A 25,981-nucleotide genomic window follows, 5' to 3' on the forward strand; every position below is an offset into this window, starting at 1 on the left:
TAAGAATAGCCCTTTTCACGGTTGATTTTTCTCATTTGCATTACAATGTTATCCAACGTGGATGCGAGGCAATTTCGGGCTAAAACTACAAAATAGCCCGAAATTGCCTCACATACATGCTAGATTTCATTGTAATTCAAATAAGCAGAGTTAACCGTGAAAAGGGCTATTACAATGTTATGTTTCTTCACCGCGACGTCCTTCACTTTGGTGTTGGTCGGGTGAGTATAACAGTCTTACATTTAACGTTTTAGGCACAACCGTCTTTTCTACAATTGGAGCGGTATTGTACGGGGAAACTTAAGGTTTTCTTGTCAAATGTTCCCTATTACATGGTGCGAAATGCAGCGTTTTGGAAAACGGGTAAACTTCTGGGTTTTTTTTTTTTATTATTATTATTTTTTTTTATGTTTAACACGCGATGAGGCTCAATTTTCGTTTCGTTTAGTAGATCATTCCCGCGGGAGACGTAAACGACCAAATACGAGAAGATAAGACCGCTGCTAAAATTGAGTCAGGTCGCAAGCTACTCCATGTTCCCTGGAAACATCGAAAATTTCCAAGAAACTCCGCAAAGGTTTAATTCTTTGATCGCACTCGCATTTGTCGGCACGACAAGATGAGAGCACGAATTGTACGTCCTTTTTTTTTTTTTTTGAAACTTGAATTTTGATTGACGTGGCGGTTTCTTTACGACTTACAAAAAAGCTGTTGGACTGCAACATATTTTTTCAAATCGGTCGTAAATCGGGTGTCGAAATCCACGTACGATTCGTGCTCCGATACTATCGGGCCAACAAATCGCAGCGCGTACAAGTAAAACCGGTTATTTTAAAAGTCCTTCAAGTTTTGCTTTAAAAAGTGGCAATAAAGAAGTTTCTCTAAGGCTTCCGTTTGACAGAAATAAATTGACTTGCTGGGGTTGGCTATCTATTGATTTAGCACAGCCTAAAACAGTTGTTCCCCGCTGGGTCGATGAGTAGTTTACAATTATCCTACGAAATTGCGCGGAATATCGCCTGGTAGTGGTAAGTGCACCATGACCATATTTGTGTAGTTAAATGATTGGCAAGTATGCTAATAAGGATTAAGACACAAAAGAGTAGAAAAAGGACGAATGGTATCAAAGTCACGAGAGAGGATTGTATTTTTTAATTTAGACTGAAAAGAAGAAACAAGAACCATCTGTTGTTGAGCTCAGCGCCCGTTGATAAAGAACGAACCCTGACTGATGGGCTCAATAGTCAACTAGTCTACCACAAAACGTCGATGATTCTAAACGAAAGGAGCTAGAAAAAGACACTGACTTAACAAAAAAACAACAAGAACAAATAAAAATAATAACAAATAGCCTATATGCGGATTAAATAGAAAACTGGAGACGTGGCGTTGTAGCCAACGTGTCATCTCCCTCAATTAGATTGCAAGCAGAGGAAAAGTGAAGGGAATGGTAGTGTTTCAGACCGAGTGTATTTAGGCGTGGCTTAAGTTTTAAGAGAAATACATATATTTTTTTTTTCTGATAAGTAGTTCCTTCCTGTCACTTTATTTCCAGCTAATATTCTTATTATTATTCAACACGTTGTAACAATGCCCAAATATGGTCATGGTGCGCTGAATATTCGTAGTCAACTCATCCTGTGACATACGTAATTTCGTGTGTCTGGAAGAAAAATGGCAAAATAAAGATCGTCTCCAGCTTTTCTGCAATAAACGGTGCTTTATGTCCTTTATCATCAACGAGTTGATTGATTAAACAATTATTTTGCTCAATCTTGCGGAATATCCCCTGATTTTAGGCGATATTCCGGCCGCACGATTTCGCAGGATAATTGTTAAAGCCACCGCAATAACTCTGACGTTATTAGCCGAGCTTTTCATGAACTTGTTATATCTTTAATTTTGTGTTGGGGAAACTACGCATTTCCGTTTCTCGAAGGGATCCATGAGGCGGCTCTTGTGCCTTTTACACACCCCTTGACCTGTTGACCACTGGCACGTGCGCGGAACACACGATATGTCCGAGCGGGACTGGGAACAAATTAGTTCGGGAAGATGGCGGGTAATCTTGCATGTGGTCTTTGTGCTTTCTTCATTTAGTTTGCTTTGGCTTCGCAGTATAGTTCAAAATGGCTGATAAAAGACCCAAACGACAACGGAAAGTGCGTTCCGCAACGGTAAGTTGTTTAAGTGAATGTTTTGGAGTATTTAGGTAGATTCGTGAGTGTTGTTTTGCTCCGCGCGGCAAACGTGCTCTCCCAGTGTAAAGCCAGTTTCAAAACAATGACTTGATAAAGCGAACTTGTAAAAGTTAAAAGTTAGGCCTTGCTCTGCTAATACAACAAGTTCAGAATGAACTTTGGCAAATGTTTGTCAATTTTTCTTTAGAATCGATGAATACAATGTACTGAAAGAGGTCGTGTATATTTCGTATTCGAAGCGAAGTATCGATCGCTTGCAATTGTGTGGCATGAGTGCGAAATCAACAAGTGTCCCAGTAATCGTGAGTTTCAAGTAACCTAAATGTACTTTTCAATCACGGTTTTGAGTGACCTGCATATGTTCAAGAGAAGTTGCATTCATCAATTAAAAATGATAAAGATTATCAGGACCCTAACATATCAGAGTGTGCGCGAGCCATGGATAATGTAACTTACACCTTTCATTAAGCTTCAAGTTAAAGCTCTTGGTGTATTTTTAAGGTTTTTCCATCCTTAAGTTAGTCTTTAAGATCTCCTTATTACCCAGCTTTTATTTGTAAAGCACAGTAAGAACAGGATTGTAAACGTCGCCCAGTTAGAGACCGCTTTTAAGAATTACCGTCTTGTCTCAGGAGTAAAAAGAGACTGCGTGTTCAGATCAATTTATGTACGTTCTAAATCCAATCATCTCAAAATTAATGTTTGTAATTTAATTCGGAGCTCTTATTTCTGCTTTATGTTTAGCAGGTGAAGGCAAGTTTTAGTCATTAATTAGTGATTTGGGGATTTGCAAACTCAAGACTTAACTCAACATTTAGACCAAACTATGTTTCTTATTAAATCCAGTAACCAATTATTGGGTTGTTTCTGATTGATTTGAGCACTCTTGCTTCTTACCATGGAGAGCAGCGTCCTACGCAGACATTCCTTTGGCTCGTCACGTCACGCACTTTGTGGGGAGAAGTGTGTTAACGTGACAAGCTAAACAACGTCTGTGTAGGAGGCTACATGGAGAGTGTCAAGAACTTCTTTCAGCAAAAAGGTAAAACAATGTACCTTATGTATACATCATCGTCATTTGGTTGGTGATACTACCTATGACTACATCTACAGACTCTGAAGTTAAAAACCTCAATAGTTTCCATTTGAATGGTTACACTCTGGGATGATTCTCATCTCCAGACTAAATGCTTCAACTATGAGTAACCTTTCAATCAAAGCTAATGAGCACTTTTTTCTAATTCTAGCTCACTTTCTTGAAGTAGAGGATTAACTTGAATTTAGATCGAATATTTGTACTAGAGTAAATTATATCATGTATTCCATAGGAGTTTTTCGGGGGAGGTCTGTTACACAAAGAAGAAGTAGAATTGAGGAGGGCACTGCAGGCATCACTGAAAGTAGCTTATCAGAAGAAACAAGAAAAACTTGCTGAACCAGTTGTATCAGCTAGATCTGTTTGTACCAATACCAAAGCTTTCGAGAAGGAACAAGACAAGCCCGCTGAACCAGTTGCAACTAGATCTATTTGCACTGGCACCAATACGAGGTTTCGCATAAAGTCTTCTGTCAAGAAGAAACTGAAAAATGCTACAAAGCAGTGTGGGGATTCCCCTGAAAAGAAAAAGAACGGCATCGAGGAAAGAGAAAGTGGAACTTCCCAAGGAACCAGTCCGGTGTTAACCAAACCGTTGAAGAGAAAGGATGTTGCGGAAATTACTTTTACTTCTGTTAAAAAGAAAAAGAGAGAAAGTGAAAAGAGAGACAAGGAAGGATTCCATAAGGGAAGTAATAAAGGATCAATAAAACTGAAAAAAGGAAAAGGTGTTGGAGAGATCACTGAGAGAAGAAAAGATGATGGAAAGAAAATGAAGAAGTTGTTCAGTGAATCTATTGTACGGAAAGAGCTAAAAAGTCCAGGTAAAACAAGCCAAGTTACACAATCTTCCAAGGGAAAAGAGTTGATGATTCTACCTAAAAGCAAAGCAGCTGTACACAAGTTACTCAACGACAGAAAGATAAAAGGTCATCAGAAAAGCAAAGTTGTTCAGAGTTTGACTGAGAAATTTAGTGCAACTGTAAGAGATGGAAAACAACCAGCTACAGGTTTTATGAAGAAAGATAGTGAAGATCAAATGGATAGAGATTTTAGCAGTGCTAAAATCAAGAAGAAAACTGGTTTGCAGAAGGATAAGTTTGAGAAATTAGAACAAAGTTCAGGTCCTTCCAGTGACTCTTCTTGTAAAACTAATAAGATTTGTGAACTGGGACAACAAGTGTCAAATTCACTGCAGGGAAAAGTCAGAAGAAGACTTAAACATAAGTTTAAAAACAGAAGGCTTGTGAGTCCACTAGGAGAGATCTACATACCAGCTAATATAGCAAAGACAGAAGACTTCCTGACTTTCTTGTGCTTAAGAGGTAAGTTGGTAAAAGGCAGGGAGTCTGTTCCTTGCAATATAACTATTTTCTGTCATGAACATTACCGTTGTCAAACAGACACAACAAACAACTTTACTATAATAACAACAGAAAAACTGACTATCTTCTGCTGTGTGATGAAACCACTACCATTAGTAAATTCATTAGGACTCATCATCAAGAAAATGTATAAACAGTGTAGTTGGCTTTGTAGAAATCTTTCATCCAGGCAGAACTTCTTAAATGTGTTGTCCTCCCTATAAGGGAGGCTCCCCCCAAAAGGGGTACCTTTTCCAGGATGGAAGTATATAAAAGGGATTTCATGAGCCGAAGTATAGAAAAGGGTAGGGGGAAATTGTCATTTAGGTATTTAAAAGGGCCTTTCAAAATATCTCGAACAGACCCAATGAAAAAAGATAGTGTTTCTACTGTAGGTATGTGAAAGGGTTACCATTTCCTATGGAAGAAAAATGCTTCATCAAAGGGTTAGAGTTTGCACCTTGGGGCAGATCCTCCCCATCTTCCGATTGCATCGCTAGAAATGGTCATGATTAACTGTCATCTGCCCTGCAACAGCATCAAATCTGCTGTTTTTGATTGTTTCACATGCCAAAATGAAAAAGCAAAACAATGTTGCACCGTAGGCTGTCTTACAAAAATATATGTCAGCTTAAGTTTGGCCAATCATTACATGCAGGTGAATCAGTGTCAGGGACTGTCCCAAAGTTTGGGGAAGGGAGGGTCTTCCTGGTGTCCTTCCTTCTTTGGGGGTGGGGGGAGGGGTAGAGTGTAAAGATACCATCTGCTTGGATCCCCAAAAAATGCTGTGGATTCCAGTTACTTGGAGTACAAGAAGCATAACCCCTTAAGCACCTTCAAAGATGCCCAAAAGAAGTTAATGAAAACAATCACCAGCTTTATAGTTCACAGTAATGAGAGTACATCTCTAATTCATTAGTCCTGCTAAAGTTATTGTTTAATTGTTTGTTGTCAGGTAATTCCAGTCTCCCAAGATGTTTTGATGTGTTCAACAACCCTGATCCATTTTTCACACAGCCAGCTCATGATAGCGATGCAGCAGTGTCCTTTCCAGCTCTTCCAATGCAGTCATCAGTCACTTACTCTCCACCTTCATCAAGTGCACCTAGTGAGTCTTCAGCAGCTTCACCCATGTCTTCTGTTGATGGCTGGGTGATAAATGAAGACTAAAAATGTCAGGCCAAGTAATCAAGCAAGTCGTGAAGTGTTTTATACAAGCTCTAGTGCAGTCAAAATTCTCATCTGTGACCATTAAAAGATGGTTGGGTAGGGCTATGTTCCAATTTACCTGCAAAATACTTGCACTTATCTAAATTTGCAGTACGTGGCGGCGCCAGAAAAAATTGCATACTATTCACCACACATGTAGGGATTTCAAAGTGGCATATGCATCCAAAAGTTACCTTTTTCTTTCGAGTAGGCCCATTATAAACTCTCGTGGATAGGTGGTGCAGATAGTAGGTGCAGTGTGATCAGAAGGTCAATCTGTGTAAATTTTCTCATGGATCCAAACTTTGGGTCCGGTACAACGTGAACACGCCCTAGAAGAAGTGGTCATTTACGTTGGGTCTAAATATATTAACAAGATGAAACTTGGTGTTGTAGAAAGTGGCCATGTAAGAAAGGTGGACCTTAACCCTATCCAGACCAGGCTTTTTTGTGTTTTGGGGGTGGGGTAGGGGGATTCTGCCCCCCTCCATAACTTTGCAACTATTGAGGCTTGGAGGAGAGATAGTATGTCCAAAGATGTTTCCTTTGAGGTTCGTAACAAGAAGTGATGTCATCTAACGTGGTAATCAAATCATGATTACTAAAGGCAGCCATCTTGGATTTCCCCAAAACTTTAGGAAGCGCCAAAATTAAGTGAAAAGTAATCAGAACCAATAAAGGAACACTAATAAAATTGTGAGATAAAAACACAAAAGTTACAGTAAGAATAGTAATTTTTCTTATAAAAAAATGGATTTTCCATTTTCTGAAAAAACCACTTGTCCAAAATTGGTTGTCATGATAACATGAAAGTCAATGAACACTAACCAACCACATCAAATTTTTCCCAGATAAATTTCTGACAAAGTTGTAAAGTTATTCAGGTTCAAAGTCACCATGGGCAGAATCCCCTCTGTCCTCCAGTCTAGGGTTAACGAGAGTTCGTTACTTGGTGAATTTTGACTGTAACAATGTTTTCTAAGCTTAATAGAACTTAGTTAGTTGGTGTGAAATTCACACAGTGATGTTACCCAAATAATTTAGGTGATGATTTACCTACCACAAGGATGATCCGACAAGCAACAATGTTGTTCAACAAGAACCCCAGATTCCAGGGTGCCCATCCACAAGGAACTGACATTGTTGCCCAAAGTAATTATATGCCAGGCTTGCAAAATATTCACTATATTGTAGAAGTAGACTAGTCTAACAGGGCTGTCGTTAAGTTTTCAGACATCTGTTTCATTGAGTTTTACCAGTGAAAAATTCTAAATCTCTCTAGTGTTTTAACTTCTGAGATTTGGGTTTCTTGGAATATTCTTTAGCATAACAGCCTTGGTATTGGGTATCAAGTAAATGCTGTGAAAGAATACTGCATTGTAGTATTAGATGCAAAGCACAATCAAGTGTAACTATTCATTGTTGTTAGGGAGTTATTGTATATAATGTGCATGTTTCTTGGCAAAACAATGATGTGATATAAAAGTATTTATTCCACAAATGCTATTTTTAATATTGCTGGATTTGTATTATATTCTGATGTATTTACCTTTTATGTGTAACTATACCATGTAAATGTTCACTGACCGGTGATTTGTTTATTTTTGACACAAAATGAGAAGATGGGTGACTCAATAAAATGTTTATTTTTTATTCACTTTTTTTTTCTGCTGATTCCTATTTTTTTTTTTTTAGTATGGCGTTGCCATCTTTGAAACTGTCACCAAGGCTCAGACAGGATGAGAGAAGGACTCAACACCATTTTTTCTTTCATGTCCACTTTCCTTTGACCTTGCTATCTACTCCAGTATGGCCTAAAGGCAGGTTATGCAAACTATGACTTGTCTGCCTGTCACAGTATTATACACATACGAATAGGTCTTTGAAATCTCTTCCTCCACAATTCTCAGTCTTTTGCACAAGCCCCTGAGTCACATCTGCTTTTGAAACCTAAAACTCTGTCCTTTCCCTCTCTACTATTCGTCATAGGCTTTTAGCTAGAAAATGAAAGTTGGGCGTCCAACGGGCATTTTTCTTGGAAACATTTTAAGGGATCAAGTGGGTGAATTTTAAATAAAGTTTTCCAAACATTGTCTAATCAACCTTGATTCACGACAAGGTCTCCATGAGGCATTATTAATTGCACGTAGATAATAAAAATATCTCAGAAAATGACAATGGAGTCATGAAAAAGTTTCCGTACTTTTGCTTTCAGTTCTGGTATACCTGTTCCATACTTTGCAGATACCGGTATGATGGGTAAAGGCAATGCCTCCGCAATTCTTTGAATTTCATTTTCAGATTCAACCATGTCTATCTTATTTGCGACAATTGCGCCTGGTCTTTGTGAGAGCTGCTCCTTGTAAAGCTCTAACTCTTCCCGTAAACATGCAAACGTTGCTAATGAGTCTTTCTGAGAAACGTCCAAAACGTAGAGCAGGCAGCGACACCTCTCAATGTGCCGCAGAAAAGCATGTCCTAGCCCCTTGTTCAGATGAGCTCCACTTATTAACCCAGGAATATCTGCCACTAGAAAAGAAAGGATTTACATGTAAGTTGAAAATGTCTTAAAACGGACAAGTTGCAGAGATACAAAAAAGCTAAGCCTAGGGTATTAACATGCTCTTGAGCTTAGTGACTCACCACTGCTATTACTATTAATATTAAACAGGAAATTCTGGTATCAAAGGGGCCAGGCATGGCCATTCTCACCTTAAGTTGTCAACCAATTATCAGAGCTTAAACAACTGACAAACAACAACTCTTAGTGATCAAATTGGCTTAGTTTTGGAATAAACCCTGTTAACAGAATTAGAAATCAATGTCTTATATTACTGTGGTGATATTATGAAATTTGAGGCATATTTTTCAGAGGATGCCCAAGTCAACAACGTGCCACGACTGAACGATGTCTAAATTTGAATTTTATGCTCAGAAAGGTGTGAGAGGAAGGAGTGGCTTGCCCTTTTTTAGTGGAACTTCTTGTTTAAAAGCATCAATCCAAACAGTACTGAACTTGAGGTAGTTTTAAATTTTGCCCAGAATTTGCCCGAGGCATAAAAACAATGGAGCTGAAGGTTACCAGGGTCCAGTGAAAAATAGAGCTGAGAAGAGGTGTGGGCCTACTGGTACTCTTTACTCCTAATGGGTTGGGTAGGGGCTGCAGCCCTTATATCTCCATCTCCTTGAATCTGCCCAGGCCCAATAATTGTTCATTAATTACGTACTGGCATGCACTTTCTTTGTTTGCTGGCATGGAGGGCAACCAAGAAACCTCTACCCAAAGGAAAAAAGGTTGTGGTTGAATTTTATCAGACTATAAGTATACATTTATGTTTCAGCCTTACACCCTGTTGGAGGTGAACTGGACGAGTGAGTGATAATTTTATGTCATCAAAAAATTACGTGTACTGTACCTTTTGTCTGACCAATCTAAGTGAAGTGTGAGTCAAATCAACATCAAACTGGGTTATGTTATGTACCTGCAATCTGTGAGTAATCTTCAAACTCCAATATGCCAACAAAAGGATTTATTGTGGTAAAAGGATAAGCAGCCACTGCTGGCTTGGCCCTGGAAATTGCTCTCAAAAGAGTAGACTTGCCAGCATTAGGGAAACCAACCTGAAAAGTACAATCAGGCCTGGCTCTTAAAAATAAACACTATCATTTAACAATAAATAAATAAATAAATAAATAAATAAATAAATAAATAAATAAATTCTAGTCAAAGGTTTGTTAACCATCCCTGCTCCCCTAGTTCTAACTAATTAGTTAGAACTAGGGGAGCAGGGATGGCGCAGTGGTGAGAGCATTTGTCTCCCACCAACGTGGCCCGGGTTCAATTCCCGGTGTTGACGCCATGTGTGGGGTGAGTTTATTGTTGGTTCTCATCCTTTCTCCGTGAGGTTTTTCTCTGGGTACTCAAGGTTTCCTCCCTCCACAAAAACCAACATTCCCAAATTCCAAGTAGACCAGGAAACAGTGGATGAAAGATCTACTCTGTGGAAGCCACTGAAATTCCTATTTATTTATTAGAGTCAATTATGAGAGTTCATGACAGTATGTAGTCAAACCACAGCAAATGCCTGAATTATTGGCAGGTCAAAAAAACCTTTTTTCTCGTTTCATTTTACAATGTACAGTAGTTATTCTGTCCATCTCCATTTCTCAAACTAACCAAGCCAATATCAGCAATGGTCTTCAGTTCCAACTCCACAACTTTCTCCTCTCCAGGGGTCCCCTCAGTGTGCATTTTGGGAGCTTGATCCAGTGCTGTCTTGAAGTATGCATTTCCAAGTCCACCCAGCCCTCCCCTGGCAGCTACAAATGTTTGTCTCTCAGCTGTCAAGTCTGCTAAAACTTCACCATTTGCCTTAACCACTGTTCCGAGAGGAACCTGGTAAATACAATCATGTTATTGTAAGAAAACAACAGTACTAATCAATAGTCTAATTACCGGAGAATTTATAATTTGCAACAAAATGTCCCAAGTTATACATACTTATTGTAAAAACACGAAAGGACCATAGGCCTATCAATAATACCTAAACCTCTGGTCGTAGGAATGAAAATGTTGTGGCCTTATCATCAATACCTGAACCTAGTTGTCAACATTTCAGACTGAGAGTTTAGCTGACAAGAAGCAAAATGAAAGACCTTTGAAAACTGCAAAACTTCACACAAACCCAGCTTGTAATTTTGCAATTTATTGATAAGTTTAGCCAATCCATAGAAGCTGTCTGATTTTCAGTCTGTTATTTCAAAACTCTGAGCTTATTGCATTCAACGTAGGAAGAACGCCTTCCAAATACAGATTGGAGTCAAGATTGCATGTATGGGACAACGTTTATATTTGCCGGAAAGAATGGATGGATCTTGGGATGTGTATCTGGCATCCCCCGCAGATTTTTTTTTGCAGGGGCGGATGACATCATCATCAACTTGGCAAAGGAGGGAGAGTCTGGGATCGAGATCATCGAACGCACTCCCTAATCTTTGATTATTAATAGTAGGTATTACCTGGTATTTAATACATATGTTAACAACAAAAGTAATTTTATTGAAGCAAGACCACTGTAGTTGGGTAGGCAACTTCAGCAGTTGCAAAAAGAAAACCTGAAAAATTCAGGTTTGAATGGGATTCAAATCCATGGCCACTGGAATTCCTGTGCTGTGGTCAACCAACTAAGCTATCAAGCCAACTGGGAACTAGTCATTTTGTGAGTTGACGGTTCATAATACGCCCATGGTCGCCTGTGAACATGGATGTATTTCCGGCTGAGAGAAGCAACAGCCGGAAATATGTCTATGTTCACAGGCTACACCATTGGAGGTCATCAATAACAATAGTTGAATATTATTTTCATTTTACGTCAAATTCAAAAACAAGTAAGACTACTGATATAACTAGTCTAAAAGGGATTCACCTCAAACATGCGATCTGAGCCATTCTTGCCCTTACAATCCTCGCCTTTACCAGCTCCACCATTCTCTGCTTTGATGTGCTTAGGAAGGTGAGCAAACTCCTTTACAGAGTAATCTGCAACCAGAACTACACTTCCTCCATGGCCACCATCACCACCATCAGGGCCAGCTTTTGGCTGGAATCTACATTGTAACAAATGTATGAACATCATAAACTGAAGTTAACATTACAGTCATATGGTTCTTCCTTGGATTACTGAGGCGGGAATTGGTGGGCAAGACAAAACAGTAATTAAAATTTAATTATTTTTCAGAAATTATGTGAATCATGGGATTACCATTTTAATCATAAAGAGTTTAAGTTACACATGCAATTGCCTCATTTATCAGTTGAAGAATTTTTGGCATGACTAGCATGAGTGCCTTTTTTTGCCTTGAAATAACAAGAAATAGCTTATTACTTTTCTTGAAAATGCAAGCGACTCACACAAAAGAGATACCAATACTCGACTGTTTCCTTTCTGCATGAGACAGATAGAGCCCTGCATGCAAGCCTGAGCCGGAGACCGAATGAACCATTTGTGTTGTGAACAAAAGAAATCAGTCCAGTGTCGGTATCGCACAATTTTGTGACATAATTTTTACATAACACCACCATTTTCAATAAAGGCATTGTTGGACTGCCATTGTAGAATGTACTTGTGCTTTATAATTTCTCATAGATCTTCTTCTGTCAAAGTTACTGGTTAAAATCCCCAACAGAATTTTTGTGCATTGGACAACGAAAACTTCTGATTCCCTTACAGAAACCAAACCCAAGACCTTGCATAGCTGCACAGGGAGACCCATGGCAAGCTAGGATGCATGTATATAAAATTTTTGTAAATAATTTTAAGCATAACTGTATGTACTAATTAGTACTTATTAAATTATTATTTCTAAAATATTTAAAAACTGGTTTAAAAAACTCTTAAAGCAAACATAAATTATTGTAAAGACACTGAAATTAAAGATGTCTCAACCTAAGAGCTTGTCTCAACCCAGTTCATCCTGAATCCTGGTTTCAATTTAGTATTTTTCATAAGGTACTTACTTTTTCCTCCTGAAGTGAACACACCCATTGCCACCATCTCCTGCCTTGAGAACTACTTTCTTCCAGTCTATAAACTGTCTCTCCTATTCCAAAATATAAAAGAAAAATATTTACAGTCAAATGAGAAATGAAACAGTGGCAATTAACTGCATGAGAAATTAATTACTATTAACAACTTTTTATATCACCATGCAGTATAAAGAGGATATTTAATACATGGCGGTACAAAGATATGAATTTTTATTTTCAAGTCAATGTGGTAAAATATTGTTTTTAACACCAGAAAATAAAGTTCACATCTTCAAGCCACCGTATAATTTCTTTTTATTATATAGACAAATCTATCGCTCACCATTTTCTCTGACTGTTTGTACAAACAATGGTGAAAAGGTGGGAAATTACACCATCAATATCCTCACTGGTGAGGATATGGAAAATATGGCACTCAGGCCCCGAATGTAGTTTCACATGAATTTCATAAGTGGTGTAATTTCGTTCCAGTAAAACACTTAGGACTGTCTATATATAAGAGACAGTTTCAACACTGCTGATCATAGAAACATACCAGATGCACATCACATTAATTTTTGGAACTTTAGTATTCTAAATGATCTATTTTTGTAGTTAGTGAACTCACTATATATATCAGGTCCCAGTAGTTCAATAGTTAGAGCAATTCCAACTTGTGTATGGAAGGTCATGGGTTCAACAAAACATTTCAGCCTAAAGGGTGTGCAGGTGTCCTATAGACACCACTAAAAAAAAAAATTAAAACATTCCACAAAAATTTGCCTAAAATCCTTAAAAAATTTTACATGTATTGGTGACATGCCTCTTTCATGCCCAGTTTGACTGCCATAATTTGCTGACTCAAAATTTTTCTTTCTTCCATGATAATCACATGCTGAATACTGCGGCCACTTTATACTACTTCATGACAGAGATCGATGTCTTCCAGATGAAATGTCTAGATGTCATCTGCATGCCAATATAATAGTGAATGATCTTGCCATAATTACGTCCCAAATAGGAAGAAAAATTATTAATGTCTACTTTGGATTTTTTCAGTCAAATTTAAAACATGGCCTTGATATCACTGTTTTTGAAAATATACCATCATAATGATTGTTGGGTATGAGCTGTCTACAAATTAAAAACAACAAGAAATCCTTAGGAACCTTACAACTGCAGGGCTGTTTTTACCACACCTTAATTATTCCCTCAGGCAAATTTCAATTACAGTGTAGAGTCAACTTTTTATCAACATTTGATGACGAGCATATTAAACAACAACTATCACAACAGCGTAACAGGCCTGCTTTTAAAAAGTGAGAATTCAACTTTTCTCTCTTGTTACTTAAATCTGTTTCTACCTGAGTTAAATTGATGTTTCAAACACAATAAGTCTTTTTGGCATGACAATCGTTTTATTGCATAATGCAGGGCATTAGTTTGCTCTTCAAAAAACAGCTGCAGGCCATATATTTTAAAAATATATAGGGAGTAGCTGTTACTTGACGTCTAAAACATAAACATGGGATGATCCAAAATATAGCAATGTAGATGAGAGAAAGAAGTTCTGATTTTCATTTTGAGCATTTTTTGTTATTGTCCTGACCAAGAGAAATCCCAACGTCTGGAGTGATTGCTGTGTAGCCGTGAGGGTGGTAAAGGGATTTGTCGTTATTCACAAATAGCTTTTAATTTTCCCAGTAAAAAATTATTTGAATATATAACTTTTTTTCTCATGAATTTCTTGTGATATGAACATTAGCTGTGAGCTGTGATAGTCTTATGACCAAATGGCAGGATTTTGCTCAGTCCCGTTACCATAATTCATTTGTCTGTTCTGCTAACAGGACTGAGCAGTGTTTGCGTCCTGCCATTTTGGTATCACAAGACCCACTGATAAATATAATTAGATAACAGCGTAATTATCCAGCCAAACTGGATCCAAACTGGATCCCGGGATTGGATGTAATAAAGAACAAAGACTATTGTTGTTGCCCAAATTTATCACATAATTTGACCAGAATTTGACTCGTGAAAAGTTCAAAGCTCAGACAGGCCTTGGATATGAAACACACATCTCAACATACCTTATTATGAGTTTTGGAACTATAATGCCTGCAAACTGAAAATAACCACCCCCTGAACATTGCTCAGGCCTAACAAGGCTAGGCTACCAAGTAAACAGGCGTGGCTACTAATTATGAACCCGCTGACCTGTCAACAACCCGCAATAAAAAAGAGTTGTTTACAGATCGAATGAGCGCTGAAAAGTATGGAGGCAAAGTACACGTGGTCCCGATTTTGTTTCCTAACTGGCATGCCAATAACAGTCAAATTTAACAGCTAGTGGCCTAGAGAAGAATGGCGGCGGAGCGCCCAAGGCGAAGGATAACACAGCCGTGCTTGGTATGTAAATGGGTATTGCTTCAACGCGCGATTTCGGCAACTTCAGTGAATTCAAAGGCTTACGTGTTAGTTTCTATCGGAAAGATGGGCGTTATGTTTCTCTCCTTGCTGTTAATGTTGTGGTTCCATAATGTGGCTTGCTTGGTGTGTCGCATTTCCGAGTGAAGCAGCTGTTCTTTTACGCCATTTCAACACCAGAATCGTGAGGTCTCCATTTAACAGCGCGAATAATAGCGTTTCGTTTTCAAAACACACTCGATTGGTTTTATTTTCACCATATCGAAATCTTAAACAGGTTTTCGGGTTTAGCTGTCTGCTTCTTGGGCTAAAGTACAAGAGGAACAATTTCCTGCGTCTTTGTGATATTTAGGTCAAAGAGGAAAAGCACCATGCATTCAATTTGAAATTTCTATTAAAAGTTAATTAGCTAGTAATACCCTGTCGGACTCGAAAAGAAAACATAAAAATCCTCATTTTGACAATTCTCTGGATGTTTAGCCGCTTTATGAAATGTTATAAGCCCAGTTGAAAACTTTGAGTTGTTTTTATAATCACTTACTTGAATATTTAGTTTTTATCTCATTTGTGTCAAACAATAAACAGCTGCCGTCGGTAATGATTATCAAGAATCGAGCAAAGAGAGGCTGTCTCAATACCTTTTGTTTGGTGATAAAATACTGCTGAATGTACTAATGTTAATCACTTAAGCCTAAATACTTCTGTGTTTATTGTCTTCGTTAAAAAAAGACTACAAATGGATAAAAGCTTAATCCAACAGGGGTTAAAAAATTTTAACTTTTAAAGATACAAGACCATAATGTTACAGTTGACTAACAAAGCGGAAGGTTCCATCAGCAGTACTCGTAAATGTTTGCCGACAAGACTGTTTGCAGTATTCGGATCTTCTGTATTTGCCTTCATGAAGGCAACTTTTTATCAAAAGGTCCCTTTAAAAATAGGGCCTTTCATATTTAAAGCTCACAGCTAACTTGTAGATTTTTGCAACAGTATCCAGAATTTATTGATCACTATGGTTTCATTAATTAAGGAGCTATTTAGTGACCCTTGAAGTTTTAGAAGTGTGTACCTTTTAGAAGAGCTTCTAAAGTACTTGTATCTCAGCATGAAGTCAAGTTTACCCTTCGAGCCTGAGATGATATATAAAAAGCAACGCTAAAGGTTGTGCAGGTGTATAATATATATTAATAAAAGTTATCAATTCTGTATCTAGAAAGAAGGAGTGTTCCATTCCCTGTCCTTAAAAGGGAAGTATCACTTGACCTTTTATCATGAAAATGGTGTGCAACATCTTCACTTACTAGTTACAAAATAATTCTAGAACATCAAGAAAAAGAAATCAACTGAATTCTTGAAGGGAACAACTTCATGGCCTGCCCTTAGCTAGTGTATTTTGGGAACGAAAATGGGAGAACTTGAAAGCAGTTAGCCTAACTGTTTTCAAGTTGCATTCCATTCTAACCCAGTCATCTGTGGCCAGAGACACTTACAAATAGATAAATAAGCAATACCTTTAGGTTTCTGTTGATAAAAAAAAAAAACATTTTGGAGTTTTTGACATAACACCAAATTCCCCTGATACTTCCCCTTTAAACCTTTATATAATAGATACAGTGATTTAGATCAAACAAACCACCTGTTGAGATTCACTTTCGATCCATTATTGGTGAAAAGCAATATAAATTATGTATCAGGGGTGCTCCCCTATGTAAGGTATTCTTGGTTTGCAAATGATGTCACCAAAACTGTGAGACCTTCAAAATTAAGTTTTATCTTCATCAGGGGTAACTTGATTACTGTACCTACATCTTTTACAAGTTTTCAGCTCGATAGCATCCTACATGTTTGTACCTTTTAAAATAGAACAAGTCATGTAGAATTTTTCAATGTTTTCACCTTATGTGGCATCAAGATGGCAGCCATGACAGAGCTGTTTCGTGTGTAAAAAATGATGCTCCTCTGGTAATTTCTAGCATTCTTAACAATTAAAGTATTTGGAATTTAGGTATTTATGTGAAAATTCACAAGTTCAAAAGAGAATTAGTAACTGCTTCTGTAGCAAAAAGTGAATTCCAGATGTTTTCATTAATTTCTGGCCACCATGTTAGATCTGGTGTCCCTCGGAGGGAAACCAATGTGGTGTCTCGATACTGAGCTCTATAAATTTGTGTGGAACATTTTGACAAGCATGGGATGCTGCACCGACCTGAGACTTAAAACAATATTGTTCATTTGTTTTTCTTCTATGACATTTCAACTTCTTTCACTTCGTGAAAAACAGCAAATATTAGGTATGTGCGGCCCCAAAGGGTGTAGATTTTAAGCTGTTGTCTGAAATAGGGTATAGATTTAAACCCTTTTTGTCTGAAAGTTAGAAAACTAGTATGTAAACTATCTGAAAATGGGGATGAATTTGAGAGGCCAGGTCTGACAAAGGGTCAGGAGTACATCTCTGTGGATTGATTCATTTATGTATGACAAAATGGTGTAACATGTTGTTGAAGAAAATATCCATCCCTTTCAGTGGAAGGTTCTTTCTATTTGGATACCTTTACCCCTCTGAAAGTTCCAGTGTAAAGTTTAGTTTTAAGTTGGCTTACTACAGTTTTTGTACCACTATCAAGCTTAACATGCACGCTCTCCAAGACAAGAAAGCACCACGTGTACAAAGTGACGAAGCCAGCTGATGAAATCCCGCGAACACACAAGCTGTTATTTTGTGGGAAAATGCCGGAACACGAAGGCAGCATTCACTCACCAGTTGGAGCGCATGCACGATGGAACCCGGGTTTTCCCTGAAAGAAGCATGTGCAATGGCTTTCTCACCGTAGGTCGCGATGACCATTTTTTCTCGCTTTCTTTCTCCAAATCTTGCTGTACAACCTACGTTCAAATTTTTGCTGTTCACAGAAAACACTAAAACAGAAACGTGAACATTTTTTAAAGAAAATTTATCAGAAATTTTTTTAAGAATTTTCAAATAAGGCAAAATTCCACAATGTCGTAATTTGCCAAATTTCTACCTTACAGAATTATGTGTGCTTCCCTGTAAATACTTATTTTTGGCCATTTTCCAAATCCTGAAATTTTGAAGTGGGGTCATACAAGTAGATTTAGAGCCAGACAACTCTAAAAGGTGTAGCTCCCATGCCCCCGCTAAAGACTCGTTCTACTGTATTGGACTCAAAATTATCTCCATTGTATTTATCTTTGTAGAAAAAATCTTCAAGAAAACTCTGACCTGTTAGCATTATCCTAAGTTTGATTCAAGGCCTGTTTTCGCCCCAGAAAACTGTAGTAAGCCACCTTAAAAATGTTGGCTTTTGTAGATCTCAATGTGGAAAGATGGGTGGGTATGGGTATTTTGTGGAACAACACTTGACAAATTAGGTGAAATAAATATCTCACCGAAAAAGTTATCAGCCCACCCAATGTTAGTTAAACCTCATGAAATTCCAGGCACCATTTAGACAGTCACTTGAAGTGGGAGTAGTGGTGACTGATTGCACATTCTTCTGTTCTTCTTGCACTGTCAACCGGTAACAAACTGTACAGGTCTACACTTTTCTTTGATTTCGTCTCCCTCCATTTTTCACAATTCAGTGTTGTTTAGAAACTTATGTACGGTGCAAAACACTTTGCATTCCTTGCCCTGTCCAACACTGTATGGGGAAAAGGGGCTATTTACTATTAATTATTAATACAGAGTAACTCCAGAAAAGGTAGAGGATCTAAGGGGGTAATTGTGATGGTCATTTTTTTTTAAACCACATAGAAATTACATGAACATGACAGTGTATGAAATTGGCTGTTTTTCAGGGAGTTAAATAATCAATTCTTACACAAAAACCAAGATCTTTGGTTCACATACATGTGCATGTGTCCTGCCAAGTCTTTTCTCTCTTTTCTTTTTCTTTAATAATTATTATCACATACAGGTGTACACTGTCATTTGTGACCAGCCATAATTAGAGAGCATTTGGTCATTAAAAGCTCTTCGATCTACGGTATTAATAAATGTTTGATGCCAAGCAACATAACTGAAACCATCGGTGTGACGATATATATTGATATTTTAATTAATAATGTTCTCTTTTCTGATATATAGGAATACAATGGAGGCCTTCTGCATAAGGAGGAAGTTATGTTGCGTAAGGCTATGTATGCCTCATTGCATGAGTCCAAGAGACCTCTTACAAAGCTTCCCAATGAACTTTCAACAACAAGCAGTGAAACATTAAGCAGAAATGGCTCTCACATTTTCACTGTTGTTGATTCCAAGGAAGAAGAGTTAATTAGCAAGCAACATGTCTCTCCCGATGAGCTTGACAACAATAATGGTGGCAGTGAATCTGGAAAAAACATTGACCCAAATCATCCCTCCTTGCAGGCTTACCCTGAAATGAAAAAGAAGTTGAAAATATCAAAGGAGCCAAGCAAACTTCTTAATTATGTCATCAAGAAAAAGAAGGAGAAAAGAACTAATTCAAGAGCTTTGATCAGAACTCTGTCACCAACTAAACTTTCAGGGAATGCTGAAACAGGTTTCCCTGGTTCTTTGAATGGGAAATCGAAAAAGAAAAAAAGGAGGCAAAGAGGAGCGCTTGCTGTATTTGTTGCCATGAATAAGTCAGCAGGTGGAAAAATATTGAGTAAAAATCATTTCTCTAAGCCAGAGAAAGAACAACTCTTAAAATCTAAAAGGAAGAGAAGGAGGAAGAGGAAAGAATTTGAGAATGAAATTTGCAGTCAGGGTGATGGTGCTGGTGTTGGAAGTGAGGAATCACCACCCAAGAAATCCAAGAAAGAAGACAAAAAGTAAGTTCTGTTAGCTGTAAATTTATTACAGATACTTTTGAATAGGACTTATTCTATTTAAACAAACTTGACTGTGTAAATTTTGTTGAGGGGCTTAATTAGCTGACAGTTTGCCCCAAAGAGCTACATGTATGTTGTGGTTCAATTTTATCCTTGGTTTAAATTTTATTTTTCTTTGTTTTAAACCCATTATCATTACGTTTTCATAACCAAGAACAATAGAAAGATAAAATTTAAACCAAGGATAAATTTCAACCACAACATACTTACTTGTAAGTTTTTAGAACATCAAATTGGCAAGGGAATCTATCAGACAGTGCATTACCCCTGAGACGGAAGCACTCTTACTACTATCTTTATTGTTGAACACTACCAAATCTTCTTCAGATTCAGAACAGATCTATATATGTATGAATATAATTGGAATGAAATTTTGACCTGTTAGGCAAACAGTTGAAATAAAAAAGGCATTATACCTTTATCACTCAGCGGCCATGTTGAGTCTTGGGGGAATAAAAAGCTTTGTTTTCGCATGGCAAGCATCGACTAGCTAAACAGGAATTCAGTGCGAGGCTTGCCATGCAAAAACAAACTAAGCTTTTTATTCTCCTGAGACTCAACATGGCAGTCGTGTGATAAAGGTCTATTGGAAAGAAATAACTTAGTACATTATAATGAAAGCACCCTCCTTGTAGTGAATTAAAAATAAAACAAATGCATGACATGGATTTATTACTACTTTTGCACCGTATGATCAGTTAAAATCAATAAGACTAGAAGAGAGTTAAGTGATGAACTATAAGAGCAATAACTTGAACTACATTTGTTATTAAAATAAAAAAACATTTCACCAGCAAGTGGTAAATGAAAGGTGTTCCTTCAGGAGCATTTTAATCAAATTAAATGAATCCCAACTTGTCAGACCTATTGGAACTGTTATTACTTGTTATTGTTACAGGTATCATTAAGTAAACTGTAGCTTGGGAAAAACTATGTATTACTACATGTAATGGCTGCTGTGTAAATTATATCCCTTGCGTGGTCAGCACGTAATAAATTGATTTTACCTTTGTCCCGCTCAATCCACAGGTAGTGACAGTGCATAAACAGAGCTTGCAGGATTAAGATCCATTTTCACAAATCAAAGCAATGCTAACTCTAGTCCACCACGAGGTCACTCCTGGTTTTTGCTTAGTGTAACTGATAGTCTCCTGGAACCCTGGCTTGTTGTTTTGTACATTTGTTTGTAAAGCAGAGTTCTAAACAATATGATGCAATGTTTCTTGTCTGAAGCTACATGCATTATATATGTAATGTTGGAGATAATCCCAAACACTGTCCTTTAGAATTTGGAAGTGTTGAAACTTGTGCATATTTAAACACTAGACCCTACACATCCTGATGGTGCCTTCATAACCCCTTAATAAGCCCTGATATCAACAGGTATATTCCCATCATTCTGCTCCATATATTTCTTTTGGTAAAAGTTTGGAGAATGTCGCCTTTGTGATTATTGTTTCCTAAATATTCTTGTGACTCATATCGGTCACTGTTTGTTTTTAGACTAGGCAGAATGGTGCACGCTCAGAGGAAATTTGCCAGGACACATCCACCGAGTCCGTCCAGGTAGACCCTGCAATTTTGCTTTACAGTTAATTGTGCTGCAACAATAAACTGCAATATCAGCGTATTGTGGTATTAATTTTTTTCACACAAATATATGAATACCAATAGAAGAACAGGGATACAAAATGAATATGATTACAGTGCCCTAAATACATCTTTCTTTTATATTAATTACTGTTTACAAAAACAGGAAGATAAAGGCTCTGCACCTTCCTCCCCCGACCCAAGAAAAAAATACTGGTAAAAAATATATTTCATTTGGGAATGCTGTCTTGTACCCAAGTATGAATTTCTTCAGACTTTCAGTTTCAGTGGTAGATGAGTTTATGAAGATATATGTCCAGAAATGCAGGCAATGACGAAAATTGTTAAATTTGACGTTATTTTGCCAGCAACCAAAATTCAGGCGAATGAGCTCAAGAGAATGGTACCAACAAAGTGGTGAATTTGTCAAATACAGCGAATTTGGCAAATATGGCGAATTTGATGATATTTTGCCAAGGCCAAAATTCAGGCGAATAAGCTCAAGAAAAGGGTACTAACAAAGTGGCGAATTCAATGAATACGGCAAATTTGGAAAATATTGGAAAACAGTTTTTTAACTCCCCCACAGATCAAAGCAATTTACTGCTCGATAAATAAATAACAGCATAAAATTAGAGAAAATATACCCAAAACTGAAAACAGTATAACTATATAAAATAGGCTAGATTAGATTGTGACCTGAAAATTGGCGCCCATGTTTAATGTCAACACCTTTTCTGGACCATCACATGCATTTTATTTATTTCAGAACTTGGAATTTGAAAACTGTATATATTATATTAATCTTCTTCAAGAAGAAATGATACTTGCTTTGTTTAATCTATAAAAAAAAATAGTATGTTTATAATTTTGCTATAATAGCTGTTTTGAACCTTGATCCTTGCCTGCATTTCTGGACATAAGTGGAGAACAGTTATTAACAGCTTGCTCATGACACAAAGTCTGTGAAATATCAGTGGAAAAGAAAACTTTTTTTCCTTTTTGGATCTTCTTAAGTCTGCCACACACTAGCTGATTTTTTGTCGTCCGAAGAAAAATCTTCACTTGTTGGCTAGTGTGCAGTAAATTCAGACAAGTCTGCGACAAGATCAGGGCTTGGCAGGCGATATCTGACAGTGCTAGATCTCAAACCGTCTTGTTGGGCCTTGTCAGCTAGTGTGCGGTGGACCAAGACAATTTGTCGGGGCTCGCGCGCGCCTCAACCAATTAGGAAATGTCATGAGAGTCATGTGAACAAGCGTCTTTTCCAACACGCCGGAGGTCGAAGCTGAGATCAGCGCGGAGATCTTAAGATAATCGGAAGTACCACTGAAACCCAGTCGGATCTTCGTTCCCAAGCTCTTGAATTAGGTTGTTATATACACCTTGTTCATTTCGTCTGGTAATCCAGCTTTTAACCCATGTTGTTCTTGTGCTGCTTTTGTGATGCCTCTTTATCCTCTATAGAAAAGTCAAGGTAAACAAAGCAAGTTTCAATTTTTGCCACGTCAGTGGAATAGGCGCCATCTTGATTTTGGATGACTCGGCCCCAAGCCTCAACGTAGTTACTGTAGTTGCGACAAAAAATCCGCTGGTGTGCTGCAAGCTGACGGCCAGACAAATTTTAACCCGATTTGACCCCAACAAAAAATCTGCATTTCTTCAACAAAAAATCGGCTAGTGTGCGGCAGCCTTAAACTTGAGGTGCAGCTTATGTACAAGTGTGGTCTAATTCTGCAAGTGGTTAACATAATACTATGTCTTGCTTTTTAACTTCAGTAAAGTTTGCTTTTTACTTGTAAATTGTTGCTGTTTAAGAACCATAGATTTGGGTTGCACAGTGAAACATTATAATAGCCCTTTTCATTATGGGCCAGCATAGCCAATAGAATGAAAACCTTTGGAACTATCTTGAGGGTCTATGCTTAGAAGCACGCCAACGCACATCAGAGGCAAATGTCATGTGTCAATAATATTGTGACCCCATTAATTTTCCTCTTACGTAAGTTGGCAATGTACTCTGGAGTTAACAGTTTGCGATGGCGTTCTTCAACTTTGAAACCAACCAGCTGAACATTCTGCCTGTTGCGGCATAGGTCAGGTCTCCATGACGTTTTGTTTGTGGTAATTAATTTTAGTAAATATTATAATTACGGCCTCTAAAATTATGTGTTTATTTCATTATTTTCTCTCCAGCATTAAACTTAAGGAAGACAGAAATTTGTTGTCGTGTTCTTTAACAAGAGCCAAGACTGAGGATTTCTTGACCTTCCTTTGTTTAAGAAGTAAGTAGCATACATGTACATCCCAACAGTACTGTCGTCATCTCACGTTGACCAGTCCTTTCAACGAGAGCTCGGAGGCACAAACTATGTGTGACTACTGTGAATTTTAGTCCACAAATTTCAATGATGGCATTTTGTACAGTCTACTATATGAATTGAAGGGCTGAGAGCATAACTGACCTAAATGCATTTTAGATCACTGTTTGTTTTTTTAACTCAGATTCACCTGAGTTTTTGCATGTGGCCTTGAATTTCTTCAGGAAACGTTGTTCCAATGTTTTATTCGCTGCTGTTCACTTTGTTTTGTGATAAAAATGGACATCTTGCCCATAATGATAGGTTTACATGTGTAACTGCAAACGATTTGCAAAGCAGCAGATAAAATTCAAAGCATTCAAGGCCAAATGTAAAAACTCTGGTGAATCTAAGCTAAAATGACAAAAGCAATCGGAAAAATCATTTAGGTTGGTTATGCTCTCAGTCCTTCAATTACTCATGTTTACTAGTCTAGATCTGATGAAATGCTGATAAGTGTGTGATCATCAGACAAGTATAATTTTTTAATGCTATCATAAATACCCTTCACTGGATAAGTATCCCATTAAGGGGGAGTAGTAATGCTCATTTGTTTCATCGTGCTACAGAAAATGGTTTTAGGTTCCCGTGATCATGAGCCAGTAGAATATTGAAGACACTACATTGTACGTTGCACAGAACTGTTGTTAATGTTTCAAACTTTTTGTTGCAGATAATCCTGTCCTGCCTAAAGAGCTTGAGATGTTCAATAATCCTTGTCTACCAATGTCACCCTTATCAGACAACGATGAGGACATTTCGTCGCCACCCTCCCCCACCCAGTCCCAGTCATCAATGTCAAATTTCTCAAACCCATCAAGTACATGTACCGTCCAAAAATCCTTTTCTGACTCCCCTGCCCCATCCGTGGACAGTCCAGCCACGGGAGAAGGGCCTTCTTGGGAGAGTGGAGTAGTAAGAATGTACGCCGATGGTCCCAAGGGGCTTGCTGGCAAGGACAAAGAGCAGAAAAAATATGACGAGTTTCTACCAAGCGATGAGGCTGATGTGAGTGATTATTTTTTCTTGATGTGTGAATATTAACTGTATATGGGCAGCGCAGTGGAACCTCACATTCCAACCGCCCCTTTATTTCGACCAGCTATGATAAACGCAGTCACATCTTTTCAGCGCAGACTGTTCATAACTTATGCAGCCATTTTCTTATCTGAAAGCACTAATCCAAGCGCCCTGGGCCGAGTTGTTCAAAGCCTGATTAAGCTAATCCTGGGTTAACGTGAACTTTGGTTCGAGTATATGTTACTAATCCGTAAGGATTTCTCCAAAAGATTTTGCCCCTCAGTTTTGCCTTAGACTTTTCTTTACCATGAGATTAAAATGAGCCTTTAAAATTATCTTTAACAAGCGAGTTGAAAACCTCGGTTAACTTTTAATCATGGATTAGCGTTAATCGGCTTTCGAACAACCCGGGCCTGCTCTATCAAGGAGGTTCTTCTGTACCATGTTCACTCATTCAAGTTTAAATCATACACTCATTCTTTTTATCAGTTACAACATGTCACCCTTACCCTTTATTGCCGGTATCAACTCGCACCCTTCTCAAAATGTGTCACAAGCTGGCACTTGTGTCATGTATGCTCAATCATTTGCTACTTCCTTCACATTGGAGTTTTGTTTGTGTATAGGTTTGAATCTTTCATAGATTTCCATCACATACTCTGTGCACAGGCGTGGTTAACCTTTAAATCCTATTTTACAATAATGATCAAAATTCCTGCATGCTGATTTACTCATAGCTATTGTCTACAAGAGCACAGACATTAAAATTACATCAGATGTGCACTTTCTCAACAGAAAATAAAGCCAATTCCGCTCATACTATTTCCATGTTATTGGATATGATCTGTACTCTTATAGACCATAAAATGTTCAAAACTTGGCAGTGAAACCACTCACCGCACCGTTTTGGACATTTCATGACGTCATTTTATGGTCAGACCATAAAAAGTTGCTGTTGATTTGTTTATTATCAACATGAATAATTATTCTCCCTGCTTCACTCCATATATTTCTTTTGGTATTATTTGGCAGAATTTGGGTTAAACATTAACAGATTTTATCTTTGGTGATCATTTCCTATATTCTCACCACTTTTATGTTTGACTAAGCAGTGATACTGTAAGAAGAAGTTAGAAATTACATGTTTTTGTGCTTCATACCACTGTTTCATTATTTTTCATGAATTTTTCAGAATTTGGATACCGTCCAAATATAATTTGAATTCAAAGAAGTACCTCTTATCATACTGATTATTTAATAACTTATTGTCCGTAAAGAATGCAGCAACATTGTGTGAATAATCACTTGTA

The 25,981-nt window shown here is 37.7% G+C and overlaps 3 protein-coding genes across 3 annotated transcripts in view; 2 read left to right on the forward strand and 1 right to left on the reverse strand.

Annotated features, from left to right (window-relative positions):
• The first annotated feature begins 2,020 nt into the window (after positions 1 to 2,020).
• On the forward strand, positions 2,021 to 7,528 carry LOC146473445 (uncharacterized). The gene is made up of 3 exons (XM_085118114.1): positions 2,021 to 2,177; positions 3,530 to 4,622; positions 5,617 to 7,528. The coding sequence occupies exons 1-3, from the start codon at positions 2,130 to 2,132 to the stop codon at positions 5,829 to 5,831; spliced, it is 1,356 nt and encodes a 451-aa protein (XP_084974240.1). The 5' UTR covers positions 2,021 to 2,129; the 3' UTR covers positions 5,832 to 7,528.
• On the reverse strand, positions 7,498 to 14,580 carry LOC146473446 (uncharacterized). The gene is made up of 6 exons (XM_085118115.1): positions 14,487 to 14,580; positions 12,388 to 12,470; positions 11,297 to 11,477; positions 10,048 to 10,266; positions 9,353 to 9,491; positions 7,498 to 8,399 (listed from the first exon to the last, which is right to left on the reverse strand). Exons 1-6 carry the CDS (start codon positions 14,544 to 14,546, stop codon positions 8,035 to 8,037), a joined length of 1,047 nt encoding a protein of 348 aa, XP_084974241.1. The 5' UTR covers positions 14,547 to 14,580; the 3' UTR covers positions 7,498 to 8,034.
• Positions 14,581 to 14,626: 46 nt separating this feature from the next.
• Positions 14,627 to 25,981, forward strand: part of LOC146473447 (uncharacterized) — a 31,654-nt gene continuing 20,299 nt past the window's right edge. Inside the window, exons 1-5 of the mRNA XM_085118106.1 lie at positions 14,627 to 14,805; positions 18,932 to 19,641; positions 21,205 to 21,267; positions 23,488 to 23,576; positions 24,325 to 24,659. Of these exons, the coding sequence (XP_084974232.1) occupies positions 14,761 to 14,805; positions 18,932 to 19,641; positions 21,205 to 21,267; positions 23,488 to 23,576; positions 24,325 to 24,659 (1,242 nt within the window). The 5' untranslated portion in view covers positions 14,627 to 14,760. The remainder of the gene's footprint in view (positions 14,806 to 18,931; positions 19,642 to 21,204; positions 21,268 to 23,487; positions 23,577 to 24,324; positions 24,660 to 25,981) is intronic.

Source organism: Pavona decussata, unplaced genomic scaffold (assembly GCF_977016875.1).
Source record: "Pavona decussata unplaced genomic scaffold, jaPavDecu1.1 SCAFFOLD_93, whole genome shotgun sequence".
Classification (NCBI taxonomy): domain Eukaryota; kingdom Metazoa; phylum Cnidaria; class Anthozoa; order Scleractinia; family Agariciidae; genus Pavona; species Pavona decussata.